Source organism: Salvelinus fontinalis, chromosome 5, assembly GCF_029448725.1.
Source record: "Salvelinus fontinalis isolate EN_2023a chromosome 5, ASM2944872v1, whole genome shotgun sequence".
Taxonomy (NCBI): Eukaryota; Metazoa; Chordata; class Actinopteri; order Salmoniformes; family Salmonidae; genus Salvelinus; species Salvelinus fontinalis.
In genome coordinates, this window is record NC_074669.1 from 54312705 (window position 1) to 54330126 (window position 17422).

Here is a 17422-nt window from a genome sequence, read left to right on the forward strand (position 1 = left end):
TAACAATAACATATCCTGACATAATGTAAAGGTTATACATTACCCACTCTCCCTCAGTGACATTGTTAGTTTCAAAGATCTCCACCCTTCTCCCCTTATCAATGTCTGCCACATGTAATCACTTCCCTGCACTCAACACATTCCAAGCTTAGTTGCACACACTATAAACCTTCCTCCTATAACCCTTAACTTCTGGTGTAGACCCTAAAGCTTAGCACTCCATCAGTGACATGAATAAGTAACATTTCATATTCTCAGAACCCAACACATGGGACCAACACTTTACATGTTGCATTTATATTTTTGTTCAGGATAAATATAGGATTACTGTTCATAACATAATTTGGGGTGCAGGTTTGTAAATTGTTACTCACATGGTAACTCATACTGTAAATGTATTAATACATTTTTAACCCAATTACATGACCCAAAATATAATTATATTAAAACAGTAATGAAGAAAATGTACTTCTACGAGTTTTACATATTGGATTGAATATTAACAAGATAAGAAGTTACTATGTTTTTAAAACAGTGCAGTGGTCAGCAATAGTTCCTCAGCCCCTTTGACACACTTCAGTGTTATGCCCAAAATAACTAAAAAGTAAATATCAAAAAGGTATTTGGTCTTGGTGAATTTAAATGCAGATATAAAGTAGTTACAAGCAGTTAATAAATAAAAATGCAACTATGATCAAATAACAAAAAAACAACAAAAAAATTATACAATAGGATTTGGATGTCACATGATGTAGGAAAGGTTTTCTAATCTTTCAGTTATTTTCCTTATTAATCTAACAGATAAAACATGTGCAAGCTGCTGTGTGCAAGATGCAAATAAATAAGTCATGTCTTTGAGAGCCAATAGGGTTCAGTATAAATACAGTCACTTGAAAGAAAAGATATATGCAATATTCACAAAGCAGAAAAAAACTATATGAATTCTTAAGGAATGTCACAAATATCATACTTGACATCAAAAAGTACAATTAGGTGTGTTTTTGTTTGTGTATGGACTTGGGGGAATGTACATGAAATACATATCTATTTTGCCAATTGACACAGGCACAATCCATTGTGCATTCTTCTGCCAAAGCAGTTCCTTAATCTTAAGGCTGTCTCTATGAGAGCTGGAAAACCGTTCATTGGTGAAACCAATGCCACAGGAGCTATGACACAGGCTATTAGTTAGCCAGCAACTGTACCATTAGCAGTGCCAATGTGAGAGGCAGGAAATCCAGACAGAAGGCAGTGGGTCGGGGAGCACTTCCTGAATTGACTGATGACTCTGAAAAAGTAGGAAAAATAGAGATATGGTTCAGTGAAAGATGAAAGTGGATTGTCTTTTCATGTTTCTGTTCAAATGTTGACTTTGCTCTTACAGATGTGTAGTTGTATGGTGACGATTAATACATACCAACATTGACGCTTCCCGGTAGGATGTTCAGGGAGGTGGGACTGATGGTGAAAGTTGCCTATGCGCTGCATGCATTTGGAACCGAAGATTTGGTTTTGAACACGAGAGTCATGTTGGTAACTACAGATCCATTCCTAGGAAAGAAAATGGACAACCCACAGAAATCACTATCATCACTGTCATCATCAAAGTTTTTAAGTCAGTCGGTAATGAGAATTCATACTTACTTGAATGAGTTGACAATGGAATGAAGGAAGCTTGGGGTTCTAGCAAAAATCTTGTTCACCTGCATTGAAATATTAAAATATGATTACCAAAGCTTAACATAAATTGCGTAAAAATTAAAACAGGGCCAGAACTCACAGAGTCAAAACACCAAGCGTTACAAGAAGGTGCCCCAGACCCATTTGCTAATTGGGATACTTTAGCTGTTTTTTTGTCTGAGAGAGGGGAATGGTGTAAATCAAGAGGACTTGATGTGTTCTGAAAGATGAGATGTTGAGGATTTTTAATAAATAACACTTTGATGTCACAGAAGCAATCCCGACAGATTGCTCACAATTGACTTTAAAATTGGATGCCTGTCCATGTACTAAGGATGTTAAGAAATCCCATAATCCCATGACTCTGGATTCGAAGGTTGTTCAATACCAGTTGTAGGCACTAGTTTTTTATTTTTTGTTTCAAATCTATCCCAAACATTAACCGTTAACTTAACCTTTCAGAATGAATGCCTAAATTTACTGTTTTCACCCTATCCAAAACCTTAACATTTAACGGAAAATGTGTCATGCTATACATGAGTGCTGACTTGCTATACAACATCAAATTTCGTAGTTGCTCAAAATTTCAAAGTTAGGCAAACGCCACTCTAAAACTGTCTTTTGGTATTTGTTTCGTCAGTCCATTGTTGAAATACTTCCAAAAATGTTTGCATGTCAGCAATCACATTTTTAAGATATTTAACCTTCAAAATACAGAAACACAGCAGGTGCTGCGTTTGCTTCATATGATGCAAAATGCATCACACTGGCTGTATTTCTTCATTTAAAAGGTGTATATCTTAATGACTTGATTACCGACATGCAAAACTGTAAATGTTTCCCATGTTGTGCACATTGTACTCTCTGTTGCCCATAATAGCTGATAGGCAGGTACAAGGGCCCATGTCCACTAAGAAGACCGTAAAAAAAGTCTGGACATTGTTCTCAATGTGGAGGTCCCAGAGTACGACATCTTTGTACTGAATAATCTTTGGTTCTATCTAACAATAGGATGCCCACTCATATCCCGTCTCTTTGGTGTGGTGTGTATTGATGAAAAGGGATCTGGATACTTACCTCCAAGACCACTTTGCCAGCCAGAGTCTTGAATGCTGAAGAGGACGGGTTGGCAAGATCCAAGGTGAACATTTGATTGAGACTGAACCGAAGAAGCAGGGTTCCTTCACTAGAAGATGGAGGGTCAGTTGATGCAACAGTGGTGGTGGCTGCTGCCGGAACAGCGGTGGTGGTGGTGGTTGCTGCCAGAACAGCGGTGGTAGTGGTTTTGGCCACTGCTGGAGGGGTCGTGGTGACATCTGCCAGAGTGGTGGTGGTCACAGCTGCAGTTGGAGCAGCAGTTGTTGCAGTGGAGGTGGTTGCACTAGTCATTGTAGTAGCACCTGCAAAATTGCAACATTCAATGCAATGTTTACATATTGCAAGAAATCAAATCAAATACAATTTTATTAGTCACATACACGTGTTTAGCAGATGTTACTGTGTGTGTAGAGAAATGCTTGTGCTTCTGGTTCCGACAGTGCAGCAATATCTAACAAGTAATATCTAACAATTTCACAACATATTCCGAAAACACACAAATCTAAGTAACGAATGGAATTAAGAATATATAAATATATGGGTGAGCAATGTCAGAGTGGCATAGACTAAGATACAGTAGAATATTATCGAATAACTTCATAAAAATATGAGATGATGTGTCAGATCAGCTGTGTTTTGGGATCTCATGAAGGACAGAATAACAACATAACTGTTTCTTTCAACGCATATATTTCCCAGTTGTCAGGGTCACACCCACATTTTGGGTAACTGATATGATTAAATATGAAACTATTTGTGAGAAGATGTAATGTGATGTTAGCCTTCAAAATTAGAGAATTGTTTTTCATATGAAGTCTTAACCAAGTCAGTGGCCACGCCCACGTAAGCACAGACATTATGACAAAAGGAGGGAACACCCCTTTTCCCCCGAGTCCATAAAACCCCCTCATGACAAAATGTACAATTAGTCAAGAAAACGCAGGGACGGGACTCCCCAAGTTGAAATCGCAACTACTCTATAGAACAAGCAGGCAGACAGTGTTGAACCGGACGTCATGAATGGTTAAGAAATCTACAAAACTAAAGACTACAGATTCACAGTCTGCAGCTGTATATATGAAATAGACTAGGAAACTCGAGCGAAGACGAGAGGAGAACATTTCACAATCAAACGACCGAATGGTACTCTGAAAGATTCATTCTGGAGAACATTTCCCTATCGAACAACCATAGGTATGTCTGACGTATCCATTATAACAGAGCTACAACTATGAAAGACTTAGATCTCTGGTGGACACAGCCAGAGAATTTCTGTTGACCGACTCTCCAGCAGACAGACCGAAGTTTTCAACAAAGAGACATACAGGCGTGAATATATATATTGCAACTCTTTTCAAATGAGCGGCTGTTCATGTGAAAAGTATTATCATTTCAATGAGCCTAATTATCAACTGTGTTTAGTTGGTCCCATTATGTCTTTCCCACTCTGTATCTGTCCCCACACCTTTCCATTGTCTACCAAGCCGTCATATCGGTTTTGTCCACTAGGGACCCTTCATTGCATTGTGTTAGTAACCAATGAGCAAGACGTCGGTGTCCGCGACATGGCTGGTTTTCCTTCTGTAGTCCATGATTGTCTGTAGACCTTGTGTCTGAGCAGTTGAATTGCGATTCCACTCTGTCTCTATACTGACGTTTTTCCTGTTTGATTGCCTTGTGTAGGGAATGACTACTCTATTTGTATTCTTACATATTCCCAGTCACCTTGCCTTGTTTAAATGCGGTGGTACGTGTTTTCTGTTTTGAGCGAATGCTGCCATCTATCCACGGTCTCTGGTTGGGGTAGGTTTTAATAGTCACAGTGGGTACAACATTCCTATACACTTCCTGATAAACTCAGTTACCGTTTCAGTGAATTCGGCCATATTATTCTCGTAAGCTACCCGGAACATATCCCTGTCCGCGTGATCAAAACAGTCTTGAAGCGTGGATTCCGATTGGTCAGACCAGCGTTGAATAGTCCTCAGCACGGGTACTAACAGTTGGAGTTTCTGCCTATAGGAAGGGAGCAGCAAAATGGAGTTGTGGTCAGATTTGCCGAAAGGAGGGCGCGGGAGGGCCTTGTATGCATCCTGGAAGCTGGAGTAACAGTGGTCTAGTGTTTTAGCAGCATGAGTACTACAGTTAATATGCTGATAGAATTTAAGCAGCCTTATTCTCAAATTTGCTTTGTTCAAATCTCCAGCTAAAATAAATGCAGCTTTAGGATGTATTGTTTCCAGTTTGCATAAAGTCCAGTGAAGTCACTTGAGGGTCGTCGTGGTATCGGCATGAGGGGGGATATACATTTGATTGTGAGGTATTCTAGGTCGGGTGAACAAAAGGACTTGAGTTCCTGTATGTTATCACAATTACATCATTTGTTGTTAATCATGAAACATACATCCCCGTCCTTCTTCTTCCCGGAGAGATGTTTATTCCTGTCGGTGCGATGAACTGATAATGCAGATGGCTGGACCAACTCCGACAGTATATCCCGAGAGAGCCATGTTTCCGTGAAACAGAGTATGTTACAATCCCTGATGTCTCTCTGGAAAGAAACCCCTTCCCTGATCTCGTCAATGTTGTTATCCAGGGACTGAACATTAGCAAATAATATACTCGTAATGCTGGTCGTAATGTTGGTAGTGCTGGTGAGGTACCATAGCTCTGATATCTAATAGTGCTTCACAGCTGTAATAAATAACACATAACATTTTCTAGGCTAACAATGTAAGAAAAAATACATTAAAAACGAAACACTGCAAAGTTTCCTAAGAACTAGAAACGAGGCAGCCCTCTCTTTTCTACACCATCTAGTGTTTTGAGTGTGTGAGAATAAGTAAAGTGATGTGTTGGTGAATTGTCTTCCGTGTGACCACAATGGAGGATGAATTGATAGGTAAGGTCAGGCCAGACGTGTTGGAAGTAATGGCAGTTTGTAAAGTTTGTGCTACCAGACTATTGTTAGGCACTGAGCTGATGTTGTTGAATATCAACGTAGACTCCACCACAATTGACCCTGACCTGAAAATAATATGAGAAAAATGTTAAGATCCTTTGCAAGCGTTACTTCAGTAACATCCCACTCCCATGGCATACTAAATAACAATACACATAGAAATGTTATTTTTCTCCATCATCCACACTGTTTCAAAGTCATTCAGATGATAATTATGTACCCACCGGAAACTATTGACAACAGTTCGATTGAATCTGGCTCCAAATTGAGCCTTGAACAAATTATATTATGATAACAATTCAATAATGTAAGGCTGGTATCAAGATGCCATATGATGAATTTTGACAAAGATGACCATGACGATGATCATGATTATGATTTTGTGAAGCTCCTTTCAAACAACTAACGACACTGTATTAAATCGAATTAAAGTTACCTGTGTAGTCACATGATTTGCCAATGCCAGGAACTCTGGTGAACTGCTGTTGCTCAGAGAGCTATTGAAGGTAGATGTCAGGCTGAACTGCAGTGACAGTTGTGGGCTGGTCAGTGGCGCCTCTGTTGCAGGGGATGCCATTGTAGTTGGCACTTGGGTAGTTGGTACTGGGGTAGTTGGTACCGGCGTAGTTGGTAATCGGGGAGTTGGAGATAAAGATGTTTTTACTACTGCAATAGTTGCGGTAGTTTACTACTGCAGTAGTTGCATTGACTACTGGGGAAGTTGACAATGATGGGGTTGCAGTTGTATTGCTTTGTGTTACAGGTCCTGATGTGACATTGACAGCATTTTGGGCTGATGTTAACACATTTATGGATGCTGATGTTCCATTGGGCACTATGTGTGTTGTTGACATGTTCACACGATCCGATGTTGCATTGACAACCATGGTTGTAGTTGACCTGTTTGAAGGGGCCGAATATGCGTTCATGACCGTATATGGTTCTGATATTGGAGGATCTGGAGTAGAAGTAGGAGTTGGAGCTGAGGTTGAAACAACACCTGCAAGATAGTAAATCATCAGATATCATTATGTGTATATAACAAAAAGATGTATTGATCTTAAAGAAAAAATGAACATTAAGCATTGCACACAGCTTCGACAACATCTGATCACTGTTAACTATCAGAATTGTGTTGTGACATGACAAGATAGAATAGATTACTTAATGTCCAATCAATAATCTTTTCTAGGAATTTGTTTCAGTTGTTAAAATATTCTTATGATGTTAAACAGTTAAGTAATATAGAGACCAGATAACCATAATTAATTTAATATACTCAAACTTAGGAAAGTAAAATGCAGACATATAAAGAAGTGCAGCTGTATGAATACTTGGTCTTTAAAACACATGAGGTAGAGAGAGTGTAGGGAAATACTAAGTAATTTAGAATGTACAATATTAAGGTGTCGTACTTGTTGCCACGATAGAAGTTGTGTTCAGTGGGAGAGAGATATAAGAGCTGTTGCTTGAGACATTCTCTATCAAGGTTGCAACCACTGCACTGGACTCAGGGACTGAGCTGGCATTGTTAAATATCAGGTCAGCGTTTACCTCAATCGAACCTTGACTGGAACACAACAAAATGAAAAAAATAATAATATGATACCATCAGTAAAGCCAATTCATATTTAAATGCTATGACAGATATGAACACTACCACAAATGAATGATTTCCCTTTAAATTAATTGATGAATACAATGTCTAAAATGTATTCCAATAATGGCCCAAAATCTAAATAAAAACTAAAGAATAACTATGTACCTGAAACCTAGAACCTCTGTGCGATTAAAACTGGATCCATATTTGTTTCGATAAACTGTGTCCAGCTGTAAAAGTAATATAAGCAATTTTAGCAATTTGTCTTGAGAACTGAAACATTGACATAAACAATTTGAGGGAATGTGTCTGACATAATGACAAATATGAAAACTTATTTGGGGGATGAAATGCCCCTTTAAGAAACTGTACAAATGAAGGTGAACAGTATTAAAAGAGTGGAAAGTAAAACAGAATTTACCGCTGTAGCCACACTGGTTACTAATGCTTTGAACTCTGCTGAAGATGCATTATTCAACTCTGCTGTGAAGTTTTGCTCAAATTTGAACTCCAACTTAACCTCTGGTGGTGGAGGGGTCGGTGTTTTGGTAGTGGTTGAAGAACCAGTTGTAACTGTGGTCAGAGCAGCTGTGGTTGTTGTTAGAGTAGTTGTGGTTGCTGTGGGAGCAACTGTGGTTGTTGGAGCAGCAATGGTTGTTGTGGGAGAATCTGTGGTTGTTGTGGGAGATTCTGAAGTTGTTGTGGGAGCAGCTGTGGTTGCTGTGGGAGCAGCTGTGGTTTTTGAAGTAGCGACTGTGGTGGTTGTGGGAGATTCTGTGGTTGTTGTGGGAGCAGCTGTGGTTGTTGTGGGAACAGCTGTGGTTGTTGTTGGAGCAGATGGGGTTGTTGTGACAGCAGCTGTGGTTGTAGTGGGAGCAGCTGTGGTTGTTGTTGGAGAAGCTGTGGTTGCTGTGGGTGCAGCTGTGGTTTTTGACGTAGCGACTGTGGTTGCTGTGGGAGATTCTGTGGTTGTTGTGGGAGCAGCTGCGGTTGCTGTGGGAGCAGCTGTGGTTGTTGTTGGAGAAGTTGTGGTTGATGTTGGAGCAGTTGTGGTTGTCATTGGAGTGTCTGTGGTTGTTGTAGCCCCAATTGTAGGTATCGTTGGAGCTGCTGTGGTTTTGTGGGAACAGCTGTGAGTGTTAAGGGGATGGCTGTGGTTGTTGTGGATGTATCTGTGGTTGTTGAGGGAGCAGCTGTGGGTGTTAAGGGGATGGCTGTGGTTATTGTGGATGTATCTGTGATGGTGTGGGAGCAGCTGTGGTTGTTGTTGGAGCAGTTTTGGTTGTTGTTGGAACAGCTGTGGTTGTGATGGGAGCAGCTGTGGTTGCTGTGGGAGCAGCTGTGGTTTTTGAAGTAGTGACTGTGGTTGTTGTGGGAGATTCTGTGCTTGCTTTGGTAGCAGCTGTGGTTATTGTGGGAACAACTGTGGTTGTTGTGAGAGCAGATGTTGTTGTTGTGGGTACAACTGTGGTTGTTGTTGGAGCAGCTGTGGTTGTTGTTGGAGAAGCTGTGGTTGTTGTTGAAGAAGCGATGGTTGATGTGGGAGCAGTTGTGGTTGTTGTTGCCCCAATTGTAGTTGTTGTTGGAGCTGCTGTGGTTGTTGTTGGAGCAGCTGTGGTTGTTTTTGGAGAAGCTGTGGTTGAAGTGGGAGCAGTTGTGGTTGTCGTTGGAGTATCTGTGGATGTAGTAGCCAAAATTGTAGTTGTCGTTGGAGATGCTGTTGTTGTTTTGGGAGCATCTGTGGTTGTTGTTAGAGCAGCTGTGGTTGTTGTGGGAGCAGCTGTGGTTGTTGGTAGAGCAACTGTGGTTGTTGTGTGAGCAGCTGTGGTTGTTGTGTGAGCAGCTGTGGTTTTTTTTGGAGAGTCTGTGGTTGTTGTAGCCGCATTTTTAGCTGTGGTTTTGAGCTCCTGTGGTGGTATGAGAGCAGCTGTGGGTGTTGTGGGGATGGCTGTGGTTGTTGAGGGAGATTTTGTGGTTGTTGTGGGAGTAGCTGTGGTAGTTGTGGGAACAGCTTTGGTTGTTGTGAGAGCAGCTGTTGTTGTTGTGGGAACAACTGTGGTTTTTGAAGTAGCGACTGTGGTTGTTGTAGGAGAAGCTGTGGTTGTGGTGGGAGCACCTGTGGTTGCTTTGGGAGCAACTGTGGTTGTTGTTGGAGCAGCAATGGTTGTTGTGAACAGCTGTGGTTGCTGTGGGAGAAGCTGTGGTTGTTGTTGGAGCAGAGGTGGTTGTTGTTGGAGCAGAGGTGGTTGTTGTGGGAGCAGCTGTGGTTTTTGAAGTAGTGACTGTGGTTGTTGTGGGAGATTATGTGGGTGTTGTGGGAGCAGCTGTGGTTGTTGTGAGAGCAGCTGTTGTTGTTGTGGGAGCAGCTGTGGTTGTTGTGGGAGCAGCTGTGGTTTTTGAAGTAGCGACTGTGGTTGTTGTGGGAGATTCTGTGGTTGTTGTGAGAGCAGCTGTGGTTGATGTGGGAGCAGCTGTGGTTGTTGTTGGAGAAGCTGTGGTTGCTGTGAGAGCAGCTGTGGTTGATGTGGGAGCAGCTGTGGTTGTTGTGAGAGCAGCTGTGGTTGATGTGGGAGCAGCTGTGGTTGTTGTGAGAGCAGCTGTGGTTGATGTGGGAGCAGCTGTGGTTGTTGTTGGAGAAGCTGTGGTTGCTGTGAGAGCAGCTGTGGTTGATGTGGGAGCAGCTTTGGTTGTTTTTGGAGAAGCTGTGGTTGTTGTGAGATCAGCCGTGGTTGTTGGAGAGCAGCTGTGGTTGTTTTGGGACCAACTGTTGTTGTTGTTGGAGCATCTGTGGTTGTTGTTGGAGAAGCTGTGGTTGATGTGGGAGTGGTTATGGTTGTTGTTGGACTGTCTGTGGTTGTTGTAGCCCCAATTGTAGTTGTCGTTGGAGCTGTTGTGGTTGTTGTTGGACCAGCTGTGATTGTGGTTGGAGAAGCTTTGGTTGATGTGGGGGCAGTTGTGGTTGTCGTTGGAGTATCTGTGGATGTAGTAGCCAAAATTGTAGGTGTCGTTGGAGATGCTGTTGTTGTTTTGGGAGCATCTGTGGTTGTTGTTAGAGCAGCTGTGGTTGTTGTGGGAGCAGCTGTGGTTGTTGGTAGAGCAACTGTGGTTGTTGTTTGAGCAGCTGTGGTTGTTTTTGGAGAGTCTGTGGTTGTTGTAGCCGCATTTTTAGTTGTGGTTGGAGCTCCTGTGGTGGTGTGGGAGCAGCTGTGGGTGTTGTGGGGATGGCTGTGGTTGTTGAGGGAGATTTTGTGGTTGTTGTGGGAGTAGCTGCGGTAGTTGTGGGAACAGCTTTGGTTGTTGTGAGAGCAGCTATTGTTGTTGTGGGAGCAACTGTGGTTTTTGATGTAGCGACTGTGGTTGTTGTAAGAGAAGCTGTGGTTGTGGTGGGAGCACCCGCGGTTGCTGTGGGAGCAACTGTGGTTGTTGTTGGAGCAGCAATGGTTGTTGTGGGAGAATCTGTGGTTGTTGTGGGAGATTCTGTGGTTGCTGTGGGAGTAGCTGTGGGAGTAGCTGTGGTTGTTGTGGGAACAGCTGTGGTTGTTTTGGGAACAGCTGTGGTTGTTTTGGGAACAGCTTTGGTTTCTGTGGGAGAAGCTGTTGTTTTTGAAGTAGCGACTGTAGTTCTTGTGAGAGCAGCTGTGGTTGTTGTGGGAGCAGCTGTGGTTGTTGTGGGAGCAGCTGTGGTTGTTGTGAGAGCAGCTGTGGTTGTTGTGATAGCAGCTGTGGTTGCTGCGGGAGCAGTTGTGGTTGTTGTTGGAGCAGAGGTGGTTGTTGTTGGAGCAGAGGTGGTTGATGTGGGAGCAGCTGTGGTTTTTGAAGTAGCGACTGTGGTTGTTGTGGGAGATTCTGTGGTTGTTGTGGGAGCAGCTGTGGTTGTTGTGAGAGCAGCTGTGGTTGTTGTGGGAGCAGCTGTGGTTGTTGTTGGAGAAGCTGTGGTTGCTGTGGGAGCAGCTTTGGTTGTTTTTGGAGAAGCTGTGGATGTTGTGAGATCAGCTGTGGTTGTTGTGAGAGCAGCTGTGGTTGTTGTTGGAGAACCTGTGGTTGATGTGGGAGTGGTTATGGTTGTTGTTGGAGTGTCTGTTGTTGTTGTAGCCCCAATTGTAGTTGTCGTTGGAGCTGTTGTGGTTGTTGTTGGACCAGCTGTGATTTTGTTGGAGAAGCTTTGGTTGATGTGGGGGCAGTTGTGGTTGTCGTTGGAGCTGTTGTGGTTGTTGTAGCCCCAATTGTAGTTGTCGTAGCAGCAGCTGTGGTTGTTGTGGATGTATCTGTGGTTGTTTTGGGAGCAGCTGTGGTTGTTGTTGGATGAGTTGTGGTTGTGGTTTGAGCAGCTGTGGTTGTTGTTGGAACAGCTGTGGTTGTTGTGGGAGATTATGTTGTTGTTGTGGGAGCAGCTGTGGTTGTTTTGAGAGCAGCTGTGGTTGTTGTGGGACCAACTGTGGTTGTTATTGGAGCATCTGTGGTTGTTGTTGGAGAAGCTGTGGTTGATGTTGGAGAAGTTTTGGTTGTTGTTTGAGTATCTGTGGTTGTTGTAACCCCGATTGAAGTTGTCGATGGAGCTGCTGTAGTTGTTGTGGATGTGTCTGTGGTTGTTGTGGGAGCAGCTGTGGTTGTTGTGGGAGCAGCTGTGGTTGTTGTGGGAGCAGCTGTGGTTGTTGTGGGTGCAACTGTGATTGTTTTGGGGACAGCTGTTGTTGTTATGGCAGAAGCTGTCGTTATTGTTGGAGCAGCTATGGTTGTTGTTAGAGCAGTGGCGATTGTTGTGGGAGCAGCTGTGGTTGTTGTTGGAGCAGCTGTGGTTGTTGTGGGAGCAGCTGTGGTTGTTGTGTGAGCAGCTGTGGTTGTTGTGGAAGTAGCTGTCGTTGTTGTTGGAGCAGCTGTGGTTGTTGTTGGAGCAACTGTGGTTGTTGTAGAGCAGTGGTGGTTGTTGTGGGAGCAGCTGTGGTTGTTGTGGGAACAGCTGTGGTTGTTGTGGGAGCAGCTGTGGTTGTTGTGGGAACAGCTGTGGTTGTTGTGGAAGTAGCTGTTGTTGTTGTTGGAGCAGATGTGGTTGTGGTGGGAGCAGCTGTGGTTGTTTTGAGAGCAGATGTGGTTGCTACGGAGATTCTGTGGTTTTTGAAGTAGTGACTGTGGTTGTTGTGGGAGATTCTGTGGTTGTTGTGGGAGCGGCTGTGGTTGTTTTTGGAGCAGATGTGGTTGTTGTGGGAGCAGATGTGGTTGTTGTTGGAGTATCTGTGGTTGTTGTAGCCCCTATTTTAGTTGTTGTTGGAGCAGCTGTGGTTGTTGTGGGAGCAGCTATGGTTGTTGTTGGAACATCTGGGGTTGCTGTTGGATCCGCTGTGTTTGTTATGGGAGAAGCTGTGTTTGTTGTGAGAGCAGCTGCAGTTGTTATGGGAGCAGCTGTGGTTGTTGTTTGAGCAGTTATGATTGTTTTTGCCGCAGCTGTTGTTGTCGTAGCAGCAGCTGTGGTTGTAATTAGGGAAGCTGTGGTTGTTATCGGAACAGCTGTGGTTGTTGTTGGAGCAACTGTGTTTGTTGTTGGAACGTCTGGGGTTGTTGTCCGAGCAGCTGTGGTTGCTGTGGGAACACCTGAGGATGTTGTGTAAGTAGCCGTTGTAGTTGTGGGATTAGCTGTGATTGTTGTTGGAGCAGCTGTGTTTGTTGTTGGAACAGCTGTGGTTGTTGTGGGAGATTATGTTGTTGTTGTGGGAGCAGCTGTGGTTGTTGTGGCACCAACTGTGGTTGTTATTGGATCATCTGTGGTTGATGTTGGAGAAGCTGTGGTTGATGTTGGAGAAGTTTTGGTTGTTGTTTGAGTATCTGTGGTTGTTGTAGGCCCAATTAAAGTTGTTGTTGGAGCTGCTGTGGTTGTTGTGGATGTATCTGTGGTTGTTGTGGGAGCAGCTGTGTTTGTTGTGGGAGCAGCTGTGGTTGTTGTGGGAGCAGCTGTGGATGTTGTTGAAGTAGCTGTCGTTGTTGTTGGAGCAGCTGTGGTTGTTGTTGGAGCAACTGTGGTTGTTGTTGGCGCAGTGGTGGTTGTTGTGGGAGCAGCTGTGGTTGTTGTGGAAGTAGCTGTCATTGTGGTTGGAGCAGCTGTGATTGTTGTTGGAGCAACTGTGGATGTTGTGGGAGCAGCTGTTGTTATTGTGGGGACAGCTGTTGTTGTTGTGGATGTAGCTGTCGTTGTTGTTAGAGCATCTGTGGTTGTTGTTGAAGTAGCTGTGGTTGTTGTTGGAGCAGTGGTGGTTGTTGTGGGAGCAGCTGTGGTTGTTGTGGGAGCAGCTGTGGTTGTTGTGGGAGCAGCTGTGGTTGTTGTGGAAGTAGCTGTCGTTGTTGTTGGAGCAGCTGTGGTTGTTGTTGGAGCAACTGTGGTTGTTGTTGGAGCAGTGGTGGTTGTGGGAGCAGCTGTGGTTGTTGTGGGAGCAGCTGTGATTGTTGTTGGAGAAACTGTGGTTGTTGTGGGATCAGCTGTGGTTGTTGTGGGTGCAACTGTGTCTGTTGTGGGTGCAGCTGTTGTTATTGTGGGGACAGCTGTTGTTGTTGTGGCAGAATCTGTCGTTGTTGTTGGAGCAGCTGTGGTTGTTGTTAGAGCAGTGGTGATTGTTGTGGGAGCAGCTGTGGTTGTTGTGGGAGCAGCTGTGGTTGTTATGGGAGCAACTGTGGTTGTTAGAGCAGTGGTGGTTGTTGTGGGAGCAGCTGTGTTTGTTGTGGGAACAGCTGTGGTTGTTGTGGAAGTAGCTGTGGTTGTTGTTGGAGCAGCTGTGGTTGCTGTTGGAGCAACTGTGGTTGTTGTGGGAGCAGCTGTAGTTGTTGTTGTTGTGGGAGCTGCTGTGGTTGTTGTGGGAGCAACTGTGGATGTTGTTAGATCAGTGGTGGTTTTTGTGAGAACAGCTGTGATTGTTGTTGGAGCAACTGTGGTTGTTGTTGGAGCAATGGTGGTTGTTGGTGGAGCAGCTGTGGTTGTTGTGGGAGCAGCTGTGGTTGTTGTGGAAGTAGCTGTCGTTGTTGTTGGAGCAGCTGTGATTGTTGTTGGAGCAACTGTGGTTGTTGTTGGAGCAGTGGTGGTTGTTGTGGGAGCAGCTGTGGTTGTTGTGGGAGCAGCTGTGGTTGTTGTGGAAGTAGCTGTCATTGTTGTTGGAGCAACAGTGGTTGTTGTTGGAGCAGTGGTGGTTGTGGGAGCAGCTGTGGTTGTTGTGGTAGCAGCTGTGGTTGTTGTGGGTGCAGCTGTCATTGTTGTTGGAGCAGCTGTGATTGTTGTTGGAGAAACTGTGGTTGTTGTGGGAGCAGCTGTGGTTGTTGTGGGTGCAACTGTGTCTGTTGTGGGTGCAGCTGTTGTTATTGTGGGGACAGCTGTTGTTGTTGTGGCAGAAGCTGTTGTCGTTGTTGGAGCAGCTGTGGTTATTGTTAGAGCAGTGGTGATTGTTGTGGGAGCAGCTGTGGTTGTTGTCGGAGCAGCTGTGGTTGTTGTGGGAGCAGCTGTTGTTGTTGTGGGAAAAGCTGTGGCTGTTGTGGATGTAGCTGTGGTTGTTGTTGAAGCAGCTGTGGTTGTTGTTGGAGCAACTGTGGTTGTTGTGGGAGCAGCTGTATTTGTTGTTGTTGTGGGAGCAGCTGTGGTTGTTGTGGGAGCAGCTGTGGTTGTTGTGGGAGCAACTGTGGTTGTTGTTTGATCAGTGGTGGTTGTTGTGGGAACAGCTGTGATTGTTGTTGGAGCAACTGTGGTTGTTGTTGGAGCAATGGTGGTTGTTGTGGGAGCAGCTGTGGTTGTTGTGGGAACAGCTGTGGTTGTTGTGGAAGTAGCTGTCGTTGTTGTTGGAGCAGCTGTGGTTGTTGTTGGAGCAACTGTGGTTGTTGTAAAAGCAGTGGTGGTTGTTGTGGGAGCAGCTGTGGTTGTTGTGGATGTAGCTGTCATTGTTGTTGGAGCAGCTGTGGTTGTTGTGGGAGCAACTGTGGTTGTTGTGGGAGCAGCTATGGTTGTTGTTAGATCAGTGGTGGTTGTTGTGGGAGCTGCTGTGGTTGTTGTGGGAGCACCTGTGGTTGTTGTGGAAGTAGCTGTCGTTGTTGTTGGAGCAACGGTGGTTGTTGTTAGAGCACTGGTAGTTGCTGTGGGAGCAGCTGTGGTACTTGTGGGAGCAGCTGTGGTTGTTGTGGGAGCAGCTGTGGTTGTTGTGGGAAGACCTGTGGTTGTTGTGGAAGTAGCTGTCGTTGTTGTTCGAGCAGCTGTGGTTGTAATTGGAGCAACTGTGGTTGTTGTGGGAGCAGCTGTGGTTGTTGTGGAAGTAGCTGTGGTTGTTGTTGGAGCAGCTGTGGTTGTTGTTGGAGCAACTGTGGTTGTTGTGGGAGCAGCTGTGGTTGTTGTTGTTGTGGGAGCAGCTGTGGTTGTTGTGGGAGCAGCTGTGGTTGTTGTTGAAGTAGCTGTGGTTGTTGTTGGAGCAGCTGTGGTTGTTGTTGGAGCAACTGTGGTTGTTGTTGGCGCAGTGGTGGTTGTTGTGGGATTAGCTGTGGTTGTTGTGGAAGTAGCTGTCATTGTTGTTGGAGCAGCTGTGATTGTTGTTGGAGCAACTGTGGATGTTGTGGGAGCAGCTGTTGTTGTTGTGGGGACAGCTGTTGTTGTTGTGGATGTAGCTGTCGTTGTTGTTAGAGCATCTGTGGTTGTTGTTGAAGTAGCTGTGGTTGTTGTTGGAGCAGTGGTGGTTGTTGTGGGAGCAGCTGTGGTTGTTGTGGGAGCAGCTGTGGTTGTTGTGGAAGTAGCTGTCGTTGTTGTTGGAGCAGCTGTGGTTGTTGTTGGAGCAACTGTGGTTGTTGTTGGAGCAGTGGTGGTTGTGGGAGCAGCTGTGGTTGTTGTGGGAGCAGCTGTGGTTGTTGTGGAAGTAGCTGTCATTGTTGTTGGACCAGCTGTGATTGTTGTTGGAGAAACTGTGGTTGTTGTGGGAGCAGCTGTGGTTGTTGTGGGTGCAACTGTGTCTGTTGTGGGTGCAGCTGTTGTTATTGTGGGGACAGCTGTTGTTGTTGTGGCAGAATCTGTCGTTGTTGTTGGAGCAGCTGTGGTTATTGTTAGAGCAGTGGTGATTGTTGTGGGAGCAGCTGTGGTTGTTGTGGGAGCAGCTGTGGTTATTGTGGGAGCAGCTTCGGTTGTTTTGGGAGCAGCTGTGATTGTTGTGGAAGTAGCTGTCGTTGTTGTTAGAGCAGTGGTGGTTGTTGTGGGAGCAGCTGTGTTTGTTGTGGGAACAGCTGTGGTTGTTGTGGAAGTAGCTGTGGTTGTTGTTGGAGCAGCTGTGGTTGCTGTTGGAGCAAATGTGGTTGTTGTGGGAGCAGCTGTAGTTGTTGTTGTTGTTGTGGGAGCTGCTGTGGTTGTTGTGGGAGCAGCTGTGGTTGTTGTGGGAGCAACTGTGGTTGTTGTTAGATCAGTGGTGGTTTTTGTGGGAACAGCTGTGATTGTTGTTGGAGCAACTGTGGTTGTTGTTGGAGCAATGGTGGTTGTTGGTGGAGCAGCTGTGGTTGTTGTGGGAGCAGCTGTGGTTGTTGTGGAAGTAGCTGTCGTTGTTGTTGGAGCAGCTGTGGTTGTTGTTGGAGCAACTGTGGTTGTTGTTGGAGCAGTGGTGGTTGTTGTGGGAGCAGCTGTGGTTGTTGTGGGAGCAGCTGTGGTTGTTGTGGAAGTAGCTGTCATTGTTGTTGGAGCAACAGTGGTTGTTGTTGGAGCAGTGGTGGTTGTGGGAACAGCTGTGGTTGTTGTGGTAGCAGCTGTGGTTGTTGTGGAAGAAGCTGTCATTGTTGTTGGAGCAGCTGTGATTGTTGTTGGAGAAACTGTGGTTGTTGTGGGAGCAGCTGTGGTTGTTGTGGGTGCAACTGTGTCTGTTGTGGGTGCAGCTGTTGTTATTGTGGGGACAGCTGTTGTTGTTGTGGCAGAAGCTGTCGTCGTTGTTGGAGCAGCTGTGGTTGTTGTTAGAGCAGCTGTGGTTGTTGTGGGAGCAGCTGTGGTTGTTGTGGGAGCAGCTGTGGTTGTTGTGGGAAAAGCTGTGGCTGTTGTGGATGTAGCTGTGGTTGTTGTTGGAGCAGCTGTGGTTGTTGTTGGAGCAACTGTGGTTGTT

At 45.0% G+C, this 17422-nt stretch overlaps 2 protein-coding genes across 2 annotated transcripts; both read right to left on the minus strand.

Moving 5' to 3' along the window:
• Positions 1-1643: 1643 nt before the first annotated feature.
• On the minus strand, positions 1644-8550 carry LOC129855851 (mucin-2-like). Its single transcript, XM_055923914.1, has 6 exons — positions 7762-8550; positions 7506-7570; positions 7156-7310; positions 6177-6740; positions 2758-3080; positions 1644-1703 (listed from the first exon to the last, which is right to left on the minus strand). Exons 1-4 carry the CDS (start codon positions 8398-8400, stop codon positions 6238-6240), a joined length of 1362 nt encoding a protein of 453 aa, XP_055779889.1. The 5' UTR covers positions 8401-8550; the 3' UTR covers positions 1644-1703; positions 2758-3080; positions 6177-6237.
• A 3786-nt stretch (positions 8551-12336) lies between these two features.
• LOC129855849 (mucin-2-like) lies at positions 12337-17242 on the minus strand. The gene has a single exon (XM_055923913.1). The coding sequence runs from the start codon at positions 17101-17103 to the stop codon at positions 13030-13032; it is 4074 nt and encodes a 1357-aa protein (XP_055779888.1). The 5' UTR covers positions 17104-17242; the 3' UTR covers positions 12337-13029.
• Positions 17243-17422: the final 180 nt, after the last annotated feature.

Excerpts from the sequence above, each read along its gene's own strand:
- LOC129855851 (XM_055923914.1), bottom strand. The coding sequence starts at position 8,400 with ATGACAACCACAACTGCTCCAACATCAACCACAACTTCTCCAACAACA. Across the intron at positions 7,571-7,761 it reads TAACCAGTGTGGCTACAGCG|CTGGACACAGTTTATCGAAA; the intron begins GTAAATTCTGTT and ends TTACTTTTACAG. Across the intron at positions 7,311-7,505 it reads ACAGAGGTTCTAGGTTTCAG|TCAAGGTTCGATTGAGGTAA; the intron begins GTACATAGTTAT and ends GTTGTGTTCCAG.
- LOC129855849 (XM_055923913.1), bottom strand. The coding sequence starts at position 17,103 with ATGACAGCTTCTTCCACAACAACCACAGCTGCTACCACAACAACCACA.